This window comes from Spermophilus citellus, assembly GCF_964194105.1.
Source record: "Spermophilus citellus genome assembly, chromosome: 13".
In the NCBI taxonomy this organism is placed as follows: domain Eukaryota; kingdom Metazoa; phylum Chordata; class Mammalia; order Rodentia; family Sciuridae; genus Spermophilus; species Spermophilus citellus.
The window spans coordinates 68,034,939-68,059,451 of record NC_138193.1 but is presented as its reverse complement, the minus strand read 5'-3'; the positions used below and the strand labels follow the sequence as shown (position 1 = coordinate 68,059,451).

Here is a 24,513-nt window from a genome sequence, read left to right as displayed (position 1 = left end):
TACCTGAAGTGAAGCAATAATGTCAGTCACTTAACCAGATCTTAGAGTATAATATCTTCATCTTAAGTACTATTATTTCCAGTATTTTAATAATGTTCACATAGTCCCAGAATATGATCTTTTGTGCTCTGATGACACTTAAATTAATAGCATAATTTTCTGGTACTTGCAACAGTTGCTTCCCATTCTGATTTTTTTATACTTCCTTATAACACTTGCAGATAAATCCTCTAATAACCATTTTTATCTTTAGGGAATTCAAAAGTTTCAATAGAATAAGGAAATATTAAACTTTTTAAAAAATTTTAATGTTGATTGCAATACCTCTAATTAGATATCTTTAAAGAGGTGATAAATCTTCTAAATACTCAGTTCATTTGATCTTTCTTGCTTGCTTCACTGATGATGTTCTCAACTGTTTTGTATAGATACATCTATAACTGAATCTGTTTAATCAAATGCTGTTTGTTGTCAAAGCAATCCACAAAGAAATTATCATCTCTTCAATACTTAAGTTATTTAATTGACCACTGATCATTAAAATATTAGCTGTTTTCAATTCATGTGAAGAGGGTATCTGCCTGCAAAGCCAAATGAAACAAGCCATCATAGAATGACTGCAGTAATTCTACTTTAAAAAAGAAAAGTCTGTCTAGTGCATGTTGAAAATAGACACTTTCAATTTTGTCCTTAGCTATCCTTGTTTTAAACAAACAAGCCTATTAGTAAAAAATATAAACCAGTCCAGCTTTTCATTCCAGTTAGGTTATATCAAATAAAGGTATAACCTATGCCGCAAAAAAGTTAGCTCTATCTAATTTTTAATCATTCATACTAAAAACAATGAAATAAAGAAATAAATGGCAACAAAAATCTTTACATCAAATAAAGTTAAGTCTAACAGAAAATTAGTGTGTTGCTGACTGCCCATGCTACTCTCATAGCCAGAGCCAGGGAACTAACCACAAATAGTGACATCATTAAATAAATACTGTCCCATTGCTTCCACAACTAACCAACTCCAATACTCTGGTTTGGCTCCCTACATCTATCTGCTAAATTGAGTTGGCTTCTAACATTCAACATCTATTTCACTATAAAAATATGATGGAGTTCTTTCCTAGCTGAAAGAACTAATATCTCTTAGTGATATCTAAGAGATATGTGAATTAACACTTTTCCTTGGTGAATTTTTCTGCCTGCACCCTACTAGACTTTATCTTTAAAATGGGCTATGTTTCTAAAAGAATGTTTTAAAACATAAAAATACTCCCATTCACAAGCACATCAACACCCACACATTCCAAATTAACCCTAGAATTAAAAAAATAATAATAAAAGTACAAATAGACAGCCTATCAATTCACCAGAGTCCCTGACAGGAACAAAACCTGAGGTAGAGAATGTTAATAAACAGTATGTGGGTTGTAAGAAATTAACTTTACTGGATAATTAGCTAAAATAATTTTCTTGTATTCAAAAGCATTTAAAAATATAAAAAATACCATTAAGAAGTCATTTATAAACTGTTTTTTTTTCTTTTACCTGGGACATCTGCTATGTACAAATATTTCACTGATTTACTCCAAAGGTAACATTATTAGTTTATTTAAGTATGAACAATGTTAACCAATAATATTTCTCTTAACATCTTTTATCTTTTCTTACACAATATATAGTCATCTGCTACATCCACATACTTGGTGAAATTGGTAGTTATTTTTCATCAATCATCCCCATTTCATTTTGAACATCAGAAAATTCCTTAATGCTGCATATAAATGGAAACACTATCTAAAGTCTTAAAAGTATACATAATTCAATAATAGACCAACTATTTGTTACTATGTATTTACACATATATGTATACACAAATACATAATAATAATACTGCCCCCATTGCTTCCACAATTAACCAACTCCAATACTCTGGTTTGGTTCCCTAAATCTATTGTCTATACAAATACATAATATAAATTTGTGTAAACATATATTATTTCTTTTCCACATGAGCTCTATTTTATTAAAAGCTCACCAATGCACACAACTCCTTATATCACTTTGTACATCTCCATATAGCACTTTCCAATTCAACAGGATTTTCATTCATATCTCAGTTTACTCCAACATGCAATCTATGACAAATTATTATTTCCTTCTTTTTATAAAGTTAAATAAACTATATATATAAGGTCATGAACTGGTAAAGACAGAGACAGGATTTCATCCAGAAGTTTAGACTTTGTTATGCTACAGTAGTCCTGCAGAATAAACTATGAAGACTACAATGAACATCTACAGTGAAGACAGATTAACATCAACAGGTAAATCATTTAAACTATAACTTAAGGTAATAGTAAAAGCACTTGACAAACAACCTGTTCAATAAAATTAGTTTCTTGGGATCTCCAAATTCGCATAAGAATTTTACCATTTCATAGAACTATGTCATTCATGTGTTCACAGTCACAGGTCTCAAATCTTCTACAAAGCTTCGACCAACTTCAATAATACTTGAAATAAACTGAAATTATAGTACATATTTTCTTCTTTAATCTAACTTATAACTGATTGAGATTCAAATTCATACATCTGTTTGACCACTAAAAACATTTACTTAGATCTATCATAGGTATATGGGGTTAAATGAGTTATATACAATTTAGAAAACTCAGTGAATAAAAAAAATAAGATAATTCTTAACTTTAGGAATAACAAAACCAGGATGTTGAAGGAAAAATAATTATAGTTAACTACATACTGTTTACTTGCATAGCATACATAGTCAGAATGACATAAACATTGAATATTTATATCAAAATTACAATATAATTTTTGATAAAGAACAAGAGATTAAGAAGTATTTTTGTGAATATAGAGTGGCAACAGAGAGAGAGAGCAGCCAATTCATTATCCACAGTGGGAAATTGATATACAATGCCTGAAACAAACAAAAGTTATCATGAATATAAGTGAATGTAATAGCAAATTATAATACTGCTATAGTTTGGATCTCAAATATCTCCCAAAGGTCCATGTATTAAAGGCTTGATCCCCAAAGTGGTGTTACTGTGAAGTAATAGAAACCTTTAAGATATTTTAGGCATGAAGATCTGCTCTTAGAGGGGATAATGGGACTCCAGTCCCTTGCTCTTTCTGTTTTGCATCTGGCCATGAGGTTAATGATTTTACTACACCATTGACTCCTTCCAAGACACTGTCCCACCCCCGGGCCTAACCCAAGTGAGTCTAAGGATTATCTGGAATAATACATGTACAATATTATCAATAATATTTTGAAAATGAAATTTGCTAAATAATAAAACAGAGTTTTTGAAACTATTAGACAGTAAGATTCCAATTCTAAATAAGGTATAAAAGGTGATTTTTTGTTTTCTTAATTTTGACTGCTACCATTTTCCCTCTTTTTTCCTTCTCTTTTAGAATTAATGCAGAGTATTTTTAAAATACATAAGTTATTGAAAAAGGAAAAAAAAGAAAGGCAGTTAATTATAGACAGTCTAATAGAACCCATTATTCCTTCTCTCATACTTTTTCTATCATATCACATAATCACAATAATGAACTTTTCTTCTTTTGATCCTTTTTATCCACACCACTGTGGCAACAACAATTAAGATTGCCAAGAAAGCAAAAGCATATGTAATTAACCAATTTAGGAATGAATAAAAATTCAGTACTATGAGTTCTCTGACAGAGAAAGCAAAAACAAACAAACAAAAAAACAAGAATTAAAATCTTGTTGTTCAAAAGAACTTACACAGGTTACTTACAGTGAATAATTAAGTTTTGTTTGTCTGTACCCCTGATATTGGATTTTTTTTATTGTTGGTCGTTCAAAACATTACATAGTTCTTAATATATCATATTTCACAGTTTGATTCAAGTGGGTTATGAACTCCCATTTTTACCCCGTATACAGATTGCTGTATCACATCAGTTACACTTCCATTGATTTACATATTGCCATTCTAGTGACTGATGTATTCTGCTGTCTATCCTATTCTCTACTATCTCCCTTCCCCTTCCCCTCCCCTTTTCTCTCTCTACCCCCTCTACTGTAAATCATTTCTTCCACTTGTATTATTTTTCTCTTACCCCTCCTTTCCTCTTATATGTAATTTTGTATAACCCTGAGGATCACCTTCCATTTCCATGCGATTTCCCTTCTCACTCCCTTTCCCTCCCACCTCTCATCCCTGTTTAATGTTAATCTTCTTCTCAAGCTCTTCGTCCCTACCCTGTCCTTTTCTCAACATATCTGTGAGAGAGAAAAAAAGATTCACATACATATGAACTGAGGCAAAGGATAGTCATGTGACTTGTTTGAAATTATACAATTAAGTCAATGGCTGAACTGTAAACAGAACCAAGGATACCCAACTGCTAGTGTGCTGCTCTAACTAATGGATCATGCTCCCTGCTATGTAATAGGACTGTTTCCTTTAATTACAAATTCTTCATTCACCATCAGATTATCAGCCAGAGGCTTTATCATTAGTTTTGCTCTTCTTCATTCATGGCACCATTCCAAGAATATCAGATTTCCATGATAAAAAAAATATAAATACCACTGCTTATTGCATTAACCAGATCTGAAAATCCCAACTGCCTGTGGCAAGGATATTCCACCATATCTGTACCTAATAGCATATTTACAGGTAGAACTGCAATTTTAGCAGCCATTTTTGCTTGATCAATGATCTGGACAAAATGGACCTCATTTTTATTTAATCACATTATCAGTGCATTTATAATTTGACATTAGCACATTCTATAATCTCATTAGTCAACACTATTGACATATATGACCTGAATGTAAAAATTCTAAAGGTAGCAGATTTTTAAGGATATACCTTAGGGGACATGTGATGTTAGGAAGTAGATGAAGATAAAAACCATGAGATGTTCTTACATTCTGTGCTAAAATCTATAAAAGAGAATTTACTGGGTAAACAAATAAAATAAATATCTTTAAAGAGGTATCTAGACACTTGTCTTTGAGAAGCACTTTATGTTTCTTTGGCACATATCACAGTAGCAATAGTAGCAGCAGCCTTGCCCTTGGTGCTGATTTCTTACTACTCTAAATGTCTCCTCTGAGCCAGAATACACTGGCTGTTGCTGATCATGCTGTGAGACACCTGCACTGGCTACTAGGCTTGTCATGACGCACAAAACCCTACCATCTTCAGCTTGACATTGTGCAAGTTATAATTATTCATCCAAATGAATATGTCAGAGCAGCAGCAGCAGACCTCTCATCAGAGCAAAAGAAAAATACATCAAAACATTATCAACTCAGCAGGAAGACAGGGACCATAAGGAAAATTACCCATTTTTAATATGGATGCCACAAAGCCATGTCTATTATATTACAAAAAGAAAAGAAAATAAAGATCTTCCAAGTGTAAAGTCCAGAAACACTAAATCCAAAGAGAAAATGTACAAAAGCAGACAATGATTTTTAAAATCAATTATCTGAAGCCTATTTACAGTCTCTTAAATATAACTTTACTGTTAGATTACAATGGTAACATTTATGCTACATAAAAACCACAACTGTTTAAAAATGGTTAAAACTGAAAATACCCACAAGAATTATTTTCTGGTGAGTCAGTAAGCAAGGATAACACATAAGCAAAGTCATCTCATACTGCTTCTTACATTTAAATATATTTAACTAATATTGCCAACCTCATCATACTAAAAGACTCAGAGTTCATACTGCTAATACCATTACCAAAATCCTTATAATGTTTAGCTAGACTCTTATTGATAAATATTTTTAAACATTCAAAATTTTAATATTATATATAAAAGAAAAACTAAAATTACTCCCATACCTGCACAAATGAAGAAGATATTTCTGAATTGTATATAAATATATAATATATGCAAAGATAATTTCAGATTGCTACCTCATCTTTAAATAAATGTGAAAACTGTTAACTTTTAGAACAAATTATACATAGGAGTTTACCTTTTCAAAAAAAAAAGATATGATTTTCTTGAGACAGAAAAGGCAGAAAACACAAGGATAAGACTGATACATTTGACGACAATGAACGTGTGAAATTCTGTATGATAAAATATATCATATACAAAGTTAAAAGATATGCCATAGGGAGAATATATTTACATTCCACATAACCAACAAAGCATTGGGATTCAAAATAAATTAAGAATGCTCAGAATAAAAAAAAACTCAAGCAAAGACTATGAACATAATAATAATGATTATCAATTCTTGATAAAGAATTAAAGTCAGATTAACTAAGATCATAATAACACTTGGAAAAGATTTGGGAAAGTAAGATTACTATACATAGCTGAATAGCAGTAATCTCAGCGGTATATTCCCTACAATTCAGCATTTTCACTTCTAGGAATAATCCATACAAAAAGTCTAACATATATGTACCAGGAAACATGTAAAAGTTTTCATTGTGGACTGCTAGTAAGAAACTGTGAATAACCTTATCAACAGGGCAATGGCTAAATTAACTGGTTAATGGACATAATGGAATGATATACAGCATTTTAAGATAAAAATGTATTAGGCACACAAAAATCATGGATAAGTCACTGAAACAATATTGTATAAAAAAAATCAAACTACAAATACAGTTTTTAAATGTAGTAAAAAGTCTGTAAGGATAGCATACACATCAATTCAATTCCAGAGAAAAGAGATAACTCGTTAGCAGAAAAGCAAATAGGAAAGAAAGGACTGAAAAGGTAATGGGGTCTGTGCTGTTCCCAGAACTTTTTATTTATCAAAGAGAGAGGGGGGAAAAAAACTAGAGATATATCTGAAGCAAGTGTGAAAAACATTAATACCTGTGAAATTTAAATTATGGATAAAAAAAACACTGTAATTTTATCTGTATTTTGCTAACAATATCAGTGTATTTATAACTTCAGAAAAAATGTATGATATTCCAGTTACTAATCAATTTTGTTTCCTTAGCACAACTGCAAAAAGAACTAATAACTATTAAATCAATACCTTGAGTATAAATTATTATTATAGGCACCCCAAACTTATATATACAAGGCCCTGAACCAGTATTAAGTAAGGATACAAAATCTAAAAGAAACTGCCTTCAAAGATATTCCAATCTAGCAGTCACAAACTAACTTTGATTTGATACAAACTTTTCCATAAAGTTTGTACAGTTATCTGCATTTTAAAACAACACTAAAAAACTCATCAAAACTATGTTCTTCAAATTTGGAACTGTGATAAACATTAATTTGTGATTTAAAGATAATATCTGGAAAGAGTAATAAAATCTAGATATAATATTTTCTCATGATCTCACTGTCTTAAAACAGAAAGATAAAGCTTTCAGAACCAAATAGAAAACATGTATTTCAAAGTTATACAATCATGTATACATGATTCAATTTTGGAAAAAAATTTTAATAAATTATAACATATATCAAATACCCAAAGTAAATCAAAGGCTTCTTCCTCTCCTTTATTTTGCTGTTTCTCAATTTCCCCTGAGAGAAATAGGACTTATTTTTAAAGAAAAAAAAATGAGAACAGTAATTTTTTTGACAAATGTGTGTAATTAAAGTGATATTTGGACACTTGTAAGACTATTTAAAACCTGTTAAATGTTGTTTAAACTTTAAAAACTTTTTAAAACTAATTTCACTTATAATTACTTTTATGCATGTATAGTTTAAAATATATGTATCAACTTTTACTTGAACCTAACCAAATTTTGCTAACCAAAAAAATGGGTAGCTTCCATTCACAGAAAATTCATAAAATATCACTCTTCACTTTCTCTTTGCCTAAGAATAGAAACATTTTCTCCTTTTTGCTATCAACTATGACAATTCACTTGGTGAGATAAGGCCAATGTCTATTAGACTATCCTGCGAACTTTAATAACCATATTCTGCCACTTATTTAAAAATCACACATGAAATTCTGTGAGTGTACTATTAATAATCCAAAGCACCTTGTGACTACATGTACATTTTACAACACACTTCTAAAACATCAGCTTGCTAGATATAACCAATGTACTGAGAAACTAAATTAACAGAAGCAGGAGAATCTTCTATTATCTTTACTTCAGTGTGAATATATGAAAACATACAAAAAAGAAAATACATAATCTAAGTTCAAGGATAAACCAAGTCAAACATTTTAAAACCATGAAAACTGAGTACAAATATCAGGGTTTTTATTTTTACTTTCCTATGATAAAGATTCTGATATAATATCATCAACGTTAAAAATTGTAGCAATATAAAAACTTCCATTCACTTTTACACTTACTGCGTATTGTTTTCTACATGGTTGTTTAGGATTTAAACTAAAAAACAAAATGGATGTCAAGAGGGCTTCTGCATGTTCACTGAAAAATGAAACTTAAAGATCTAGACGGTGAATAATGTGTGTGAGTGTGTGCAGAGAAAGAAGGAAATAATGGACATTAACTATTAGAAAATATAACTAAAGCGTTGTATAAGGCTTGTTTATAAAAGAATGCTCTAAGAAAACTGGAAAATAAATCACTTTAAAACCTATAATGGCTTCTTGACTTAAAAAAATATAGTTTTTAATTACTTAAAATAAATTTAAGAATTTACCTGTGGTGTCCAGGAAATAGAAAATGGAACAGGAAAATCCACAAAACAATCTGGTGATTCTGCGGGATACTACGAAAAAGAATAAAATTTGGTCATTTCTGATTTTCAGTGACAGTTTCACTCGAGGTATTTTGGAAAAAATTGAATATACTAGGAAAAATATAACTGCAAATGCACTAAATATAAATATTTTTATTCTACTATTACAGTGATATGGAGAGTTCATTAATAGTCAACATATGTTCATGAGGTACAAAGTTTGGTGATTTAGTGTGCCACAACAGTCAATGTTAAGCAAAGAAAAATGAACTAAGTTAGTGTCAGGATAGCTGCTAATGTTACGATCTGAGAGTGAGTCACACTGAATCTCATTTTATCTTTAAAATACAGAATCAAAATAGTTGATATTTAATTCCTTCCAGTCTAAAATTTAAACTCAAATAGCTTCAGTAACATTTAAATAGTTAATGTGATAAAAGAACCAAGATATGCATAAGAATGACTATATAACTATCAATTTTAAAAAATGATTTTTCTGGGCTGGAGTTGTAGCTCAGTGATAGAGCAATTGCCTCACAAGTGTGAGGCACTAGGTTCGATCCTAGCACCACATAAAAACAAATAAAGGCACTGAGTCCATATACAACTAAAAGAAAATTTTAAAAAAAAATGAATTTTCCATATGAAAACAAGTATTTTTAGCAAGTAGATAAAAATCAGGTTTCTAAGTTGACAAAGACAAAAGATATTTTTTCTTAAAATTAATTTTTTATTAGAAAATCAGAGGATTATAATAAAATTCTATTCTGAAATCTTCAAAGTCACATAATTAAAAGCACTCATTTCTTTCCATTAAAACACTAAATTTACTAAAAGAAAATTCGTTTTAGGGAAACTTTCATTTAACAAACTTAGTTAATTCAGACCTTTATGTTTTTCAGTATCTTATTATTCAGTATTTCACTGGAAAAGCCAAAGGGGATAAAAAATCATCACTATAATATTTAACAAACACCAGCACAAAGCAGATGCTTTCAAAAATTAACATTTTGATATAATGATCAATTGGCTAAAAATAAACAGTATCTACTGCGAATACCCTTGTAATCTCAGCAGGGGTTGAAGCAGAAGATCTCAAGTTCAAAGTCAGCCACAACAACTTATGAAAGGACCTAGGAAACTTAGCAATACCCTGTCTCAAAATAAAAAAATAAACAGGGATGGGGATGTGGCTCAATGGTTAAGCACCCCTTAACCTTAAGTGGTATACTATCTGGTTATATAAAACTAATAATACAGAGACACATAGAAAACCACATAAAAATATTACAGTGCTTAAATTCTGTAAAATGAAAAATGATCAGGCTGAGATAAGGAAATCTATTTCAAACAATTCAAAATATCACAAGGTGATATTATTATATCAGAACACAATTGCTATAATCACTGGAAAAACAATGTGTACACTACATTAAAAAGTCATGAATATCTCAAAGTAAATGCAGGTAGGGACCTCAGGTCTCTCTGGTTCCACCTTTATTAACTAGCTAATATGACCTTGGAAGAGTTATTTAATTTCAATGACTGTTTCACAAGTAAAACTGATAAAACTCAACAGTATTACAAAATCTCATTTCCCTCTAAAATGTGATGATTCTTTTTTAAAAAATTATGCACACTTAAAATCTCCTTGGGTCAAAATAGAAAGTTTAGTTCACTTTCGGGTTGCTGCTACTTCTTTCCCAGAGATGCTAATAATGAACAAGATCAACTCTCAAACATAAATAAATTGTCAATATACAATAAGAAGTTAATGAAATGTTTACTATATTCTAAGTAAATATATCAAGTAAAATATCTGTGGCCTTTGAAGTCATTGAGTACATACATTCATAGCTCATTATGCTAAAAGAGAATAAAATCCTACATTCAAGTGAGACTCAGTACAGTAAATGGTACAAATGCACAGATATGGAAAAAGATCCACAAAGAGTTAAACAAAAAAGCAGGTTATAATAAATATTATCCCAAATACAATAATGACTATTGTGTCATCTGTGAAAGGATAACATCTTTCAAATATATTTTATATTACACTTATGCAAAGATAATAACATGTATATAATAAATTGTACTAATCTATATGTGGGTGGCTTTAATACATATCTATTAAAGTTGAATACAGGTATATTTTATATGTTAATTGTATTCACAAATTAAGAGTGATTTTATTTACATAATAAACTTTACATAATTACATAAAACTTAAAAAGAGCAAATTTATGTGCATTTGGGGATTTATTATGAATTATTAAAATAGGAAATAACATCCTAGATATTCATTTTCAAAATAGTCTGAACTACAGTAGTACTAAGTACAGTGTAGTATATATAATGTCACAAATCAGCTTGACCAAAATTAAGACAGTTTTTAAGAGTTAAGTTATATAGATATATATAAAACCACCAGAAACTGTCAAAACTTTCCATTTTACAAGTTTGATAACAAATGCTCCATAACAATAAATTTTAATTAAAGAATTAGTATTTAATTATTTTTAAGTAAAAATATGGGAGAAAGAAGGGAGATATGAGAAAGTAAAAGAGGGAAGACATGATCAAAGCACACTATATGGGCTGGGGATGTGGCTCAAGCGGTAGCGCGCTCGCCTGGCATGCGTGCGGCCCAGGTTCGATCCTCAGCACCACATACCAACAAAGATGTTGTGTCTGCCGAGAACTAAAAAAAAATAAATATTAAAAATTCTCTCTCTCTCTCTCTCTCTCTCTCTCTCTCTCTAAAAACAAAAAAAGCACACTATATGCATGTATGGAAATGTCACAGTAGAACCATTCATTTGTACAATTAATGTGTGTTAATTAAAAAAAGCTCTTCAAATCTCCCTTGAAGCAATCCAAATCAGTAATTACAAAAAATTATTCCACAATATTAAGTACATATAATATGCACTTACAGTCATGATATTTTTTATAGAGTCTGTAATATATTATTCTAAGAAAAATCTTAACCAAATCTGTTCTGTTCAGACCATCTAAAAAACAAGGCTACCCCCTGCAAGTGAAACCATACATATTGCAACAAACACAAAATGCCCAGCTTCTGATACACATCTATGATTTTTCCCCCCAAGTAGTTCTGATCTTGGCAGAAGCTGAGAAAGCTCTAAGATACATTTTTTGTACAGAAAAGATAATCCCATCCCATAATACAGGATGCACTATAAGTACTACATAAATATATCTAAAAACACAAAAAAATTCCTTATTTTACACCTTTTTGATTTACATATTTATTTTTAAGAGGAATTGTCTAGTTCAAATTAGTGTTCTTTGTGGGTTTTTGGAGATGAGCAGTGACTGAATCACGAGAGAATGTGTTCAAGAAAAAAATATATTTTAAATACATATATACATCAAATCAAAGAAATAAAGGTTGTGTATTCAGAAAAATAATCCTGCTTTAAGGTTTGTTTTAAAAAAAAGTTTTAAAAAATTGATTTAAAAAATCTTAGTTTATTTTTTTTTATTTTGCCTTTATTTATTGCTTCTCTTTTTTTATTTTTTTATTTTTTTTATTGTTGGTCATTCAAAAAACATTACATAGTTCTTAATATATCATATTTCACAGTTTGATTCAAGTGGGTTATGAACTCCTATTTTTACCCCGTATACAGATTGGTGTATCACATCAGTTACACTTCCATTGATTTACATATTGCCATTCTAGTGACTGATGTATTCTGCTGTCTATCCTATTCTCTACTATCCCCCTTCCCCTCCCCTCCCCTCCCCTTTTCTCTCTCTACCCCCTCTACTGTAAATCATTTCTTCCACTTGTATTATTTTTCTCTTACCCCTCCTTTCCTCTTATATGTAATTTTGTATAACCCTGAGGATCACCTTCCATTTTTTTCCAGGGAAATCGCATGGAAAAAATCTTAGTTTAAAACTTAGATTTTATGAAAACTTTGTCACATATTCTGAACAAATAGTTTTAGCTATTCCTGTTTTTTAACTGTCAATCCCAGTCCCAAATAGTCCTCAAAAAACAGAAATTACCACATATAAAAAATAACTTTGGGCTGGGGATGTGGCTCAAGTGGTAGCGCGCTCGCCTGGCATGCGTGCGGCCCGGGTTCGATCCTCAGCACCACATACAAACAAAGATGTTGTGCCTGCCGAAAAACTAAAAAAAAAATAAAGATTAAAAAAATTCTCTCTCTCTCTCTCTCTCTCTCTCTCTCTCTCTCTCTCTCTCTCTGTCTCTCACTCTCTCTTTAAAAAAAAAAATAACTTTGGGGGCTGAGGTTGTGGCTCAGTGGTAGAGCACTGGCTTCGCATGTGTGAGGCACTGGGTTTGATCCTCAGCACTACATAAAATTAAAATGAAGGTATTGGGTCCAACTACAACTAAAAATTTTTAAAAATAAAATTAAAAAAGATAACTTTGGCCTCTATAATGCTCAACTAAACAGGCAAATAATGAATCTAACAAATCACCACAATATAAGATTGTCATCCTAACTTTTTTTAATAAACACTTTTTTTCCCTAATATCTTCCTAGCTCAAAGTTTTCTCTTCTTTCTTGCTAGTAGAGCTTCATAACTATATATGTTGCAAAACTAATCAAAACCACAACTAGAAATCATTTCACATCAACCAGGAAGGCTAAAATAAAAAGATATCCTTAACCAGTGTTAGTGAGGGCATCGAATAATTGGAGTCCCTGAATATGTCTGATGGAACTGTAAACTGGTGCATCTATTATATGAAAGATTTTATAAGTCCTCCAAAATGTTAAAAAATAGTCATCATATGACCCAGCAATTTCACTCCTAAGTATATAATCAAGAGAAATGAAAAACTTGTGCATACACCAAAACCTGTGCACAAATGTTCACAGAAACACTCTTCATAATAACCAAAATATGGGAACAAATGTTGCAACAAAAGATGAATGGGGAAATGAAATGTGGTGTATCTATAAGGTGAATATTATTCGGCAACTAAAAAGGAATGAAGCACTGTTACATATATGAACCTTAAAGACATTACTCCAAGAAAAAGGAGTAAAAGACTGTATACACAATTCCATTTATATGAAATGTCTGGAATAAGCAAATAAATAGGACCAGAAAGTATATTAGTGGTGTCCAAGAGCTGAGGAAGGGTTAATGAGAGTCTGTTTATGAATGTGAAACTCTTTCCTGGAATGATGGATATGTTCTAAAATTAAGTAAGGGCAATTTTTTCACTGTTAATATACTAAAAACTAAAAACTAATAAAATGTACATTTGTTAAAAAGAAAAAAATGTTGCAAACTGACACTGGAAAATATTTCCTGGAAAATGTTAAAAGAATCACCTAATATACCTTAAAAAGATGTAAGAAAAAGGAGACTAAATAGACCATATAAGTGTTCTCAACATAAATTAATATTTTTATCACACAGAACACCATTAATATGTACAATTAATACATTAATAAAAAGTAAATAAGGACAATCATAAAACCTTCAAAGCGTAAAAGGCAGTGTATTTTTAAGGCATTATCTTCTTAGTAAGTATAAGAGTTTATAAAAAAGAAGACAAGATATACTTAAAATCTTTAATTTTGGTCTTCATAGCAATAAGGGAACTTTTTATCAATGTACAAAATAAAAACAAAGTATTTTGCAGAAAATGACAGAACCCTTGCCACTAGCAGTATGTGATCTTTTAAAAGGATAAAGGCAGATCTTAAAGCATACGTTTAAAAACTTAAAAGGAAAATAAAATTATTTTTATTTTAATGAAAATAACTATCTAATTTCTTTTACAAATAAGGTTTCTATCCCACTAATTTTGTTCGACACTTATATGGGTCTCAAAATTATATCTAAGCATTCTGTGTGTGAGAGGAAGAGAGAATAAGTCATTTCTCAAACTGTCTGATGTAGCACCACTATAAGATATCAACTTTTCTGTGTCATCCAGTACAGCTTTATATATTAATTTTCTCTTGTGGAAAGCTTAAATGCCAGACACATTTTTTAAAAAGGACAAACACAATTGATCTTTTCATCACTACAATCTTCCAAAATAGAATTGATTGATGACTACTGGGAACAATAAAAAAAAAGGTTGGATGTCCTGGTTTTCTTTAAATTCTAATGTTTTCCCAGTGATTACCAAGTAAATGATTAATATACTGATCTTGCTTATGCTACTTATTTCCTAAGATTCACAATCTAGGACTAAAAATAAAGACAAAAATGGAAAGATGTTTTGTGTCAATAAATTAGTGAATAGTTACAGATCACTAGCCTATAAGGACTCTACAAACACATAACCTTTGAAAATTCTTAATATACAAATGCCAAAAAGCTTTGGCCAAAGGAAATAAACAAACAATAAGAAATATGTATATAGGTATGTCTGCGTTGGAGGTTGGGACAAGTCAGTGACAAGAACTACAAAAGTAATTCATAAGAATTGAGAGCAAAAGGCATTTTCAGAACTTTACTAGAGAGCATGTAAGAATCCAGTCTTTGTAGGATGCTACAAAAATAACACCACGGTACTTAGAGGCTACTGAATCTTATTTGTAATATTTCTCTATTATTAAGTCTATAATTGATCAAATTTAAACTAAAATTTTGACATGAAATTATATCTAGGCTTTTGGAAACCTGGTGAATAAATTCTCTGATGCTTTCTCAAATCCACTTTTTAAAGCATTATTTATGTACATTAAAAATATTCAGAGTCTATTTCTCAAAGTATTTCCTGACCACAGTAACAATTAGACAAGGCACATACCTTTGCTTTCAACTTGACAGTGATTAGATGTTCTCTACCAGAAGCATCTTCTGCTTTTAACTTGATGGTACTGAAGCAACTATCCACAGATACTAGTCTGGTAAGGAGAAAAAAGTAAAAATAATCAGACTGGGGTAAGCTCTGGAGGGGGTTGGAGATTGTAAGATTGAAATGAAAATATTTGTTATGTTACTATTAATCAATTATAAAAATTAATCCGAGGAATTTCTGTATGCCAACCCTTTCTGCTGCTATAGATTTACTGCCGTTAATACACCAGTCTAGTGCTTAATGCAGTCATAGATCTCCAGATTATTTACAATGTGTGTCAAGGCTCATGCTGTGGTCAGTGAGCACTATGTTTCGGTTTTCCATCACTGGAACTTTTAGCACACACAGCATGTTTCTGTCAGCCTCTACTTATGTACACATTTAACTTCCTGTCAAACTCTTTGATCCATTTCTGTAGTTTCATACAGCATGAGACATTTATGCTTCTTTTATTTGTTTTTCTCCTCAATGAACCTCTCTTTTATTATCAATTATGTTACTATACAAAAATCTGGCTGATATTAGTTCATATACTCAAATTGATCCTCTAAGGAAAATGCTATATAAGCACATATACAACCTGGTCTCCTAACAGTAAATTTTCTTCTTGTACGATATATAGCTTCTGACACTTAACCTAGGCATGTATTCAAGATGACTAATATTTTAAACATATTACACAATCACAATTGTTTTTGCTTTAAGTTGCTCTAAATGCATCAATTTTCTACAATGGAAACCAATATCTTTTGAAATATATCATTCTGTAAAAATATGGTCCCTTGAGTAGCATAAGCTACTGCCAAAATGGTTCAAATTTAGCAGTATATTTACTAGTGAACAGGGCATGTGGATATTTTTTGACATTTTTACAATACTATTCTCTTGTAGAGATAAAAAGTAGCCTAAGAATATTGAACAATGTATCACCCAGACTGCTGGTAAGACCTATTAGAGTTCAGAAGTAGCATAAGCCTCCCAACCTAGGTGACATTTTATGACATCACTATATGCCATTTAGTTACTGACCAAGTATAATTGTAAAATGGGTTAATTCCAATAAATGCTGGACAATAAAGATATAGAACACTATAACGAAAAAATAGATCTAGATCTGAAGAAGTTGTATATATATATATATATATGACAATGATATAAAAAGTAAATCAAAAAAAAAATCTACCAAGAAATAGAAGTTTCATCAAAATCTGTAAAAATAATTTAGGGTCTTAGAAAAAAAGGCAAATATTATTCTAGAAAAAAATGTATATTTATGTAATAATAGTAGTGACTATATGGTTAATTTTTTCCAACTATATCTATAAATGCCTTCAACTGCCTACCTCCCAAAAATTTGAACATGAGAGCTTATCATGGTTTATCATGACTAAGGTTCAGATACATGAGCATCTGACTCTGTATGCCTCTACAAAACAGATTCAAGTTGAGAAGAGCACATGCATTTATATTCTCCCTCTATTCACTAAAAAAAAATAAAACATAAAGGAAATTTTTTAAAGTATGAAATTCCAGTTACAAAAAGAACAAGAAAGATCATTAATTAAAGCAAATTTTTAACAACTTTTATGAGAACGTATAGTTAGTACTTAAAAGAACACTGGCTGACAAAACCGATTAGAAGAGAAAGAGGGCTCCAGGAGGGTGACAGCTGGCAAAAAGGCAAAATCTGTAGAACAGAGTATGATTGATACACACTGGCAGAGATTATGGGGATTTTTTTTAAATGAAAAAACCAAAGAGGAAAGAGAAAATTTTACACTACATTATAAACAATAAAGTCCTTTAAAAGACTTTTGAAAGACTATAAATATTCTATTATAAATTATTCAGTGAAAATATTTATGTAATCATAAAAAATAAACTGCTTACTAATTATAATTTTTAGATTCCAGCAAGACAAAATGCTAAAAGACTTCATTATAGTTATAGAAACTAATGTAAATATACTTAACCATAACCATTGCTTTTTTTTTTTTTTTTGGCCAATATTGTTCCCCAGTATCTTTCCTGAACATTACTATTTAAAGGAAAAGATTACAAAAAGTGGAACATAGAAAGGGGACCAATATTAGGAGGAAGGATAATCACAAAATCTGTAATTCCTAACTTGAGAGTCAAAAGATAAATCCTTGGGTGCAAAGGAAAGAGAAAAATAAATAATGAAAGAAGAGAGAAAGTGGTATATGAGCTAAATCCTTTTTTATTATCACAATCAGTATACGATTCCTAAAACTGGCAAATCAAGAAATAATACAGACATGTTATTTAGAAGGGTAGAAGTGTAAACATGATCAAAGTGTTTGTTTCAAAGAATAAGACTTGGAATTGGAAATGGATAGCAAAGACTGTTTGCATTTCAGTGTAAACCCTGAGAGAGCATGTGAGCGAGAAAGAGGGGTTTGGGTGAGACAAAAAAAGGACAACTAAACAACCAACAAGTGTTTTCTGTACTTCATGGTGCTACTCATTAGCTGAATGTTCAAATCATTATTGAATATCTATGAAATCAGAAATAAGAGCTCTAGTCTTATATCTTATAATCACAGCAACATAAGATTATCATCATTCCACAATTTCAGAGGTAATACTTCAGAGAATAAAGTAACATGCTCAAAAAATATTTCAGTCCAAATGGCCATGAAGTTACTTTTGTTAAAACTTTAAGAAGTACTAGAATTCAAATAAAGCAGTAAGAAATGCTTGTACTTTCATGTTAATCTCAGCACAAACAATTAAAATTAAGAAACATTCGTAATTACCCATATGAATTCCTGGCTACTTTGTTGGGGGGCGGGGGGAATCTTACTGCAATTATGAACATCTTCAGTACATATGACCTAGACTGCCAATTTTCCTCTGATGCTTATTCTCAACTTCTTCCCTTTGGCAATGGAATCCCTGGCTCCCACCCTAACCCCACCTAAACCTTGATTTACCAGAGTACAATCCACTTAGCTAATGACTTGCTAGCTGCCCTTCCACATGGACATATAACTAAACTGGCCACAAGGTTACAAGCAGAAATGATATGTACATCTTTTGGATCATTTATAACTAAAGTGCACCCTCCTCTCCCCCTTCATCTCATTCCCCTCCCATAGATTGAACTTGGACAGGCTAGTATGAACCAGCAAAGACCATGAAGACAGGAACAGTGCAAAACTGGCCAACAGAACCTTCTGTGGTGTTCTGTTTGGACTGTCCAAAACAGTAGCCATTAGTCACAAGTAACTAATGGAGGACTTAAAATACAGCTAGTACAGTGATTTTTTTACATTTAATTTTTTAAATTTAAATCTAAATGTCAATAGTCCTGTGTGGCTACAGGATATTGAACACCAATCACAATGGATAGTGAAGAAATCAGTTTAAAAATTCCTGCATTCTTCAATGACCTTCTGAAACAGAGCCACCAACCTATTTTTCCTACTTTTAACCATCTGCCTATATCTAATTTGTTAAATAAGAAACAAATAAAATTCCATTTTGTTTGAACTACTGAGAATCTGAGGTTTTCCTTGTCCTAGCAGATGAGCCTGTACCCTAACAAATAAAGCATAAAAAAATTATATCGATTCATGATAGGAAAAAGTATCCTGTGAAGGTAAAAAACAACCAACTGGGTGATAAATTCTCACAAACAATATCAAATCTGTGTTTCAAAGAAAGTCCACTTCAAATGTTCTGCCTTCCTCTTAAATTGGGTGGCTCAACTTAAACAATAGGGAATAATTTTTGTTCATTTAAATGAAATATAAGTAATTCATTTAAATGAATACATTTAGGGAAGTTTCATCAATGAAAAGCTTGAATTTTTTTAAAAGTTTATGTAAAATGCTAGAAAAATACCCACAAAAATCATGGTGAAAATTTATACTGAGAGGAGCTTAAGTATTATTTAGCTGGGCATATTGTAAAACTGACTAAGAAACTATAAATACAAAATGTAAGGAATAAAATATTTTATTTTTGGTCCTCCACTCTGTATTTATCATCTGCTACATTTCTTTATAAGTCTGTTTGCCATAAATAAAAGACACTAAATTTGAATTAACTTTTTTTAAAAAACATTTGCAAAGAATACTAATACTTAAAATTTCAGGGAGATTTTGCTATTCCTGAGGGTGGTGGCCCTGTGAACAGCTGAATATATCAGTACAGACAGAAGAAATGTATTCTCTTGAAATTTTGACCAACAGCTTAAGTTATGTAGTTTTTCTTTCCTTAATCACCAAGGTGCATTTAAGTAGTAATACCAACAAAAGGCAGATATCCTCAAACAGCAGTCTGAAGATAGCCATAATTTAATAAAGTATCAAAGATTCCATTTTTACCACCACTCTCAATGTAAGCTGTAATTGTTTTATTCCTTGATTACTCAAAACAACCTCCCTAATGGGTATGTTCACTTTATTTCTACACAACAATTCATCCTGCCTTCTGTGTCTAGATTTAGCCTTCTTATATACCTCTTAAGTCAATTCAACCCCTTGCTCAAAAGCACTCATGGAGTCCCTATCACTTGCTTAAACAGAAACATTAGACTAGCAGTCAACATCCTCCAGTCTAGCCCTAATACATTAATCCCCTTATGTGAGCAACCCCTCCACTCAAAGTCCCAAAATGAACTGCACACTTTCTTCACTATAACCTTGCCTCCACCATTCCCTCCTTGGTAAAGCTCTCTCGAATCCTTTCAAGGTTACCCCAGTACTCATCTCCTCTAAGAACTTCTCACATTTTTTGTAGACCCAAAGTACTTGACCTTTCTCTAAACTCACATTGTTTTTTTTTTTTTCATTTAAGTTTTAGGTTGCCAATCAAATAAGATTTTTGGTAAGGAATATGAAAGTTTTCTATTTATATGTATATGCAATGCTATATGTGTACATGAACATGCAGAAGCTATTGTCAGACTGGTTCATTATTTACCAATTTATGTCAAAATTTTAAACACAGATGAATGTAAATACTGTTTAAATTAAATCCTATAAACATATTACCAATTCAGAAAACAATTTTTTCACTATTTTGTAATTTGTAATTATTGAGTGCTTTGGATGTATATATACAAGGGAAAATCACCCATTTATAAAGGTAGCTTAGAATGAAAATCATACTGGTTAATACCTATACTCATATGTGCTATAAAACAGAAATTATCATTTGTTGCAATTAAATGACTACCCTAATTAAGTTCTATAAAACTTATGTTGTCTGACATCTTGGCTCAACTAATATATCAACAACTGCATTCCTACTTTACATAAAAAACTTTGTGAGTTTCATAAAGTGTTATTTCTTATTAGGAAGATTAGCTTCATTTGAAAAATGCAGAAAATATGGCTCAGAGAGCTAAGTTACTTGTCCAGGTTTACACAGGTGATAAGCCAGAATTAAAGCTCTGTTCTAATTATTGGGATTACTTTAGTATAAATGAGTGTGTATCTCCAGATTCCCCAGTATCATTCTTTGAAATGCATTAGGAATTATAAAAAATATAATCATTAATCAGCTTCCAAAATAATAGGCTTAATCAAAAAGTCTAACAATATATGTTGACAATGTTTCCTAGCACATCAGATTTAGTGCAACTCAGTAAACTCTTTCCCAAGATAAAACTGAAAGGCCAGTAGTTGAACTATACTCATTTTAAATGATAAATACTATGCTGTCTGAAAAGGAGGAAGCATCAGCTCACATCTGTTAGAACCATTCAATCGATGAATTATCTAGGGACATGTGGTTAAAATAAATATAAATTATCTTATAAATAAAGTGACTATGCATCTCTCAAACTGGGACAAATTTGAGACTGAAAGGAATCAAGAGAGAAGGCATAAATTAGGACTGTCTAGGTAAAGTGAAATGCATGGTCAGCCTATGCATAAAGCTCGAGTATCTTGGTGCTTTCTACTCCAGAATGCTCTTAGTACCAAAAATACATGACTGTTAAACCTAAAGAATTCTGTTTAATTCTGATTGTTTTAATGAACCACTCTATAAAACAGCATAAGTAGAAGTTGACAGAAACGCATCAAGTCATCTTCTGACATCACCTACCCTTGTGAGTCAGTGTAACACCCAGAATAACCTAGAACTGTCATACCACCTTCATCTTACCCCATAAAGAAGCTGCTGTTTTAGAATGCTGAAACAAGTACAGAAATTACAACAAAAGCAGTCAAACTTAAGGTCAGCAACTAATTTCCACTGTCACTTTTATTTTTTAAAAAATCTGAATAAAGGGAAACTCATCATATTTTAACTATTTTTCTTTTCCAACTCAAATTTTTATAATTCCTGATCCTGTAGGGTTAGAAATGCCAAGGATATAACTTAAAAAAAAGATTTTTCTTTTATTATTAGATTTTATAACACTGAGAAATCTACAAGTTTATTATTTAGAATATAAGGAAAATGCAGACATTTTGACATGGTCTAAAAATCATTAACATTAAAAAAATTCCATTTTAATCAATCTGTCATGCAAATCATGTGTGTATCAAAGTATATTTTAAATTAAAAAGCTAGCCAGCTGTTCAAGCAGGACCTCAAAAGACAGCAAATCTAATATGCAACCACACAGTTCAGGTCTCAGCTGCAGCTCTACAGATCTTGAAACCCAATTTTATCAGGGTGTCAGTGGGTGGATCTGATTTAATTTAAAAAATAAGTCACAAAAATAAAACTAACTAATGTTTTCTCTTAGTTTACCAGATAGTGTTACATAAATGCTGACAAAGTCTTATTCTCTGGCTTCTCAGGATTCATGCAGACAACTTCTCTTCTATTGCTAATACATTATTTGTAAATAGCAAAACAAATGATTAAGTAACAATGGCTATATTCTTAGTCATTTATTCATCTTGGTCACTATAATTAAATTATGATATTTCACAATCTAAACAGATTTTGAAACTATCTCTAAGGACGGGCATGATTTTGCAAATGGCCAATTTTACTCAAAGTAAAACAAGTTTTCATTAGCTTCAACCTTGGCAGAATCTTGCAAATACTCAAGTAGTAGAGGGGACTTTATTAAAGGGTCTATATTGGAGCTGTCCCCTGGTATAACTCAAGAAAAGTATCATTTACAATGGGTGTCCTGGTGCATGCTTATAATCCCAGAGACTCAGGAGGCTGAGACAGGAAGACAACAACTTCAAAGCCAGCCTCAACAATTTAGTGAAACCCTAAGCAACTCAGCAAGACCCTTTCTCAAAATAAAAAATAAAAAGGGCTGGAGATTTGGCTCAATGGTTAAGCGCTCCTGGTTTCAATCCCTGGTACCAAAAAAAAAAAGAAAAAAAAAGTGGTATTATGTAGACAGCCTTATCCATATATACTCATTTTATATACAAAATTGGGAATAAAAATATACATCTTGAAAATTATTCTGAGAATGAAATAAGAATATGAAAAGCAGCTAGTACACTGAGTGACACAAAACAGAAACTTCATAAAAAGCAGTCCTATGTGAAACAATCTAAATCTAAAGAGGAGATAAGCAATTATACTGTAATGAATGATTTTTGGCAGACACATTCATATCCTTACTTTTTCCTTTTATTTATTATCAATTTAGAAATCTGTTCTTTCTCCCACGTTAGAACAATGGGTATAATGCCAGTCAGCACTTTCTATTTATCTTTTAAAACCCTACATAAAATATTTTATGTACTGTACTATTTCTCTTATAAACTTTGCTGCTAATGGCTCTCAAGAAATCTTATAATTACACTCGATAGTACTTCTCACAGTTAAAATTAAGTACTACTATGATCATCTACTTAATTTCTAACTTTTCCACTAGATTGAAGTTCCATAAGAATCTTAAGTCTTGCCTAAGTATCTTCATTACCTTGCATCATAGACATTCAATAAATAATTGCTGGGTGAAAAACTGAATGATTCCAAAATCTCATCTTGCATCCTCAATGATTCAACCAATTTCGCTACTGGATTTTTCCAAACAATGCCAGATCCCACTTGGAAAACTGCCTTAAACTCACTCTATCAATATAATCCAAACAAAACTAGAACATTTCCTCCCCCTTTGCCAAACCCTTTTTGCACTCCCAACTATCCTCTGAACACTAAGATTTAAAACCAAGCAGCTAAAAAATAATACGAATAGTTTTTCTCTGTTCCATCAATCTGTATCTGAAGAATGAGTGAATCCATGACATCAATGGCTCAAATCATATCTTCATAACCTCGGTTGAAATTGCTGCTACAGAGTCTAAAATTTTGCTTGTGTTTCCTATCTCTCCCCTCCATTATTAGCTTATTTTTATTAAAAATGTCAGATCCATCCCAATTCTAGTCAGGAATGGTACCTGTTATGAATAAACATTAATTAATCCTCAACAGCATGATAATAGTACATTTTAAATTACATGTAATATCCATTTCTGGCTAAAATGGAACAGACCAACACCTCTGTTAGCAACTAAAATAGCCTGGGAAAAGTAAAAGGAATCAAAGAATTGCTAAGCTAACTGGGACTTGAAGGGCCAAAGTCCTAAAAAAGAGAAGAGAAGTAAGCCAACACTCTGAAGCCATTTTCCCCTGAGCATATTTATCAATTCTGGGCACAGGGCAAGAAGAGAATGATCTGGGCAAAGGGCCCAGACAGAGAGTGCTATGAAGTAGCCAAAAAAATAGAAAAAGAAGCAAACAAACAAGAAAACTAGCAGCATTTTTGGCAATCTCTTGAGGACAGGGATAAAAATAATGGACTTGAAGGGTCAGAATGTGGTAAAATGGTAGGACCAGAGAACTTGGCCTCATATTCTGCCAATTTTCCCTCAAAACTTCTGATCAATCCTTAAACTATAGGAGACAAGAGGGTAATAAGCCAAACAGAAAAACAAAGGAAAATATTCAGAAAGCTCATGATACTCAGGAGAGATTAATTAGAATTAGAGTCTGTGTGTGGGACAAAGTCCAAATGAATACCCCTGACATCTCAG

At 31.4% G+C, this 24,513-nt stretch overlaps 1 protein-coding gene across 2 annotated transcripts in view; it reads right to left on the bottom strand.

The window, feature by feature from the left end:
• Positions 1 to 24,513, bottom strand: part of FANCL (FA complementation group L) — a 63,643-nt gene that overhangs the window by 15,251 nt on the left and 23,879 nt on the right. For both annotated transcript variants that reach the window (XM_081265564.1, XM_081265563.1), the window contains exons 6-7: positions 15,464 to 15,560; positions 8,641 to 8,709 (exon numbers count right to left, since the gene is read on the bottom strand). In XM_081265564.1, coding sequence (XP_081121690.1) covers positions 8,641 to 8,709; positions 15,464 to 15,560 — 166 coding nt within the window. The remainder of the gene's footprint in view (positions 1 to 8,640; positions 8,710 to 15,463; positions 15,561 to 24,513) is intronic.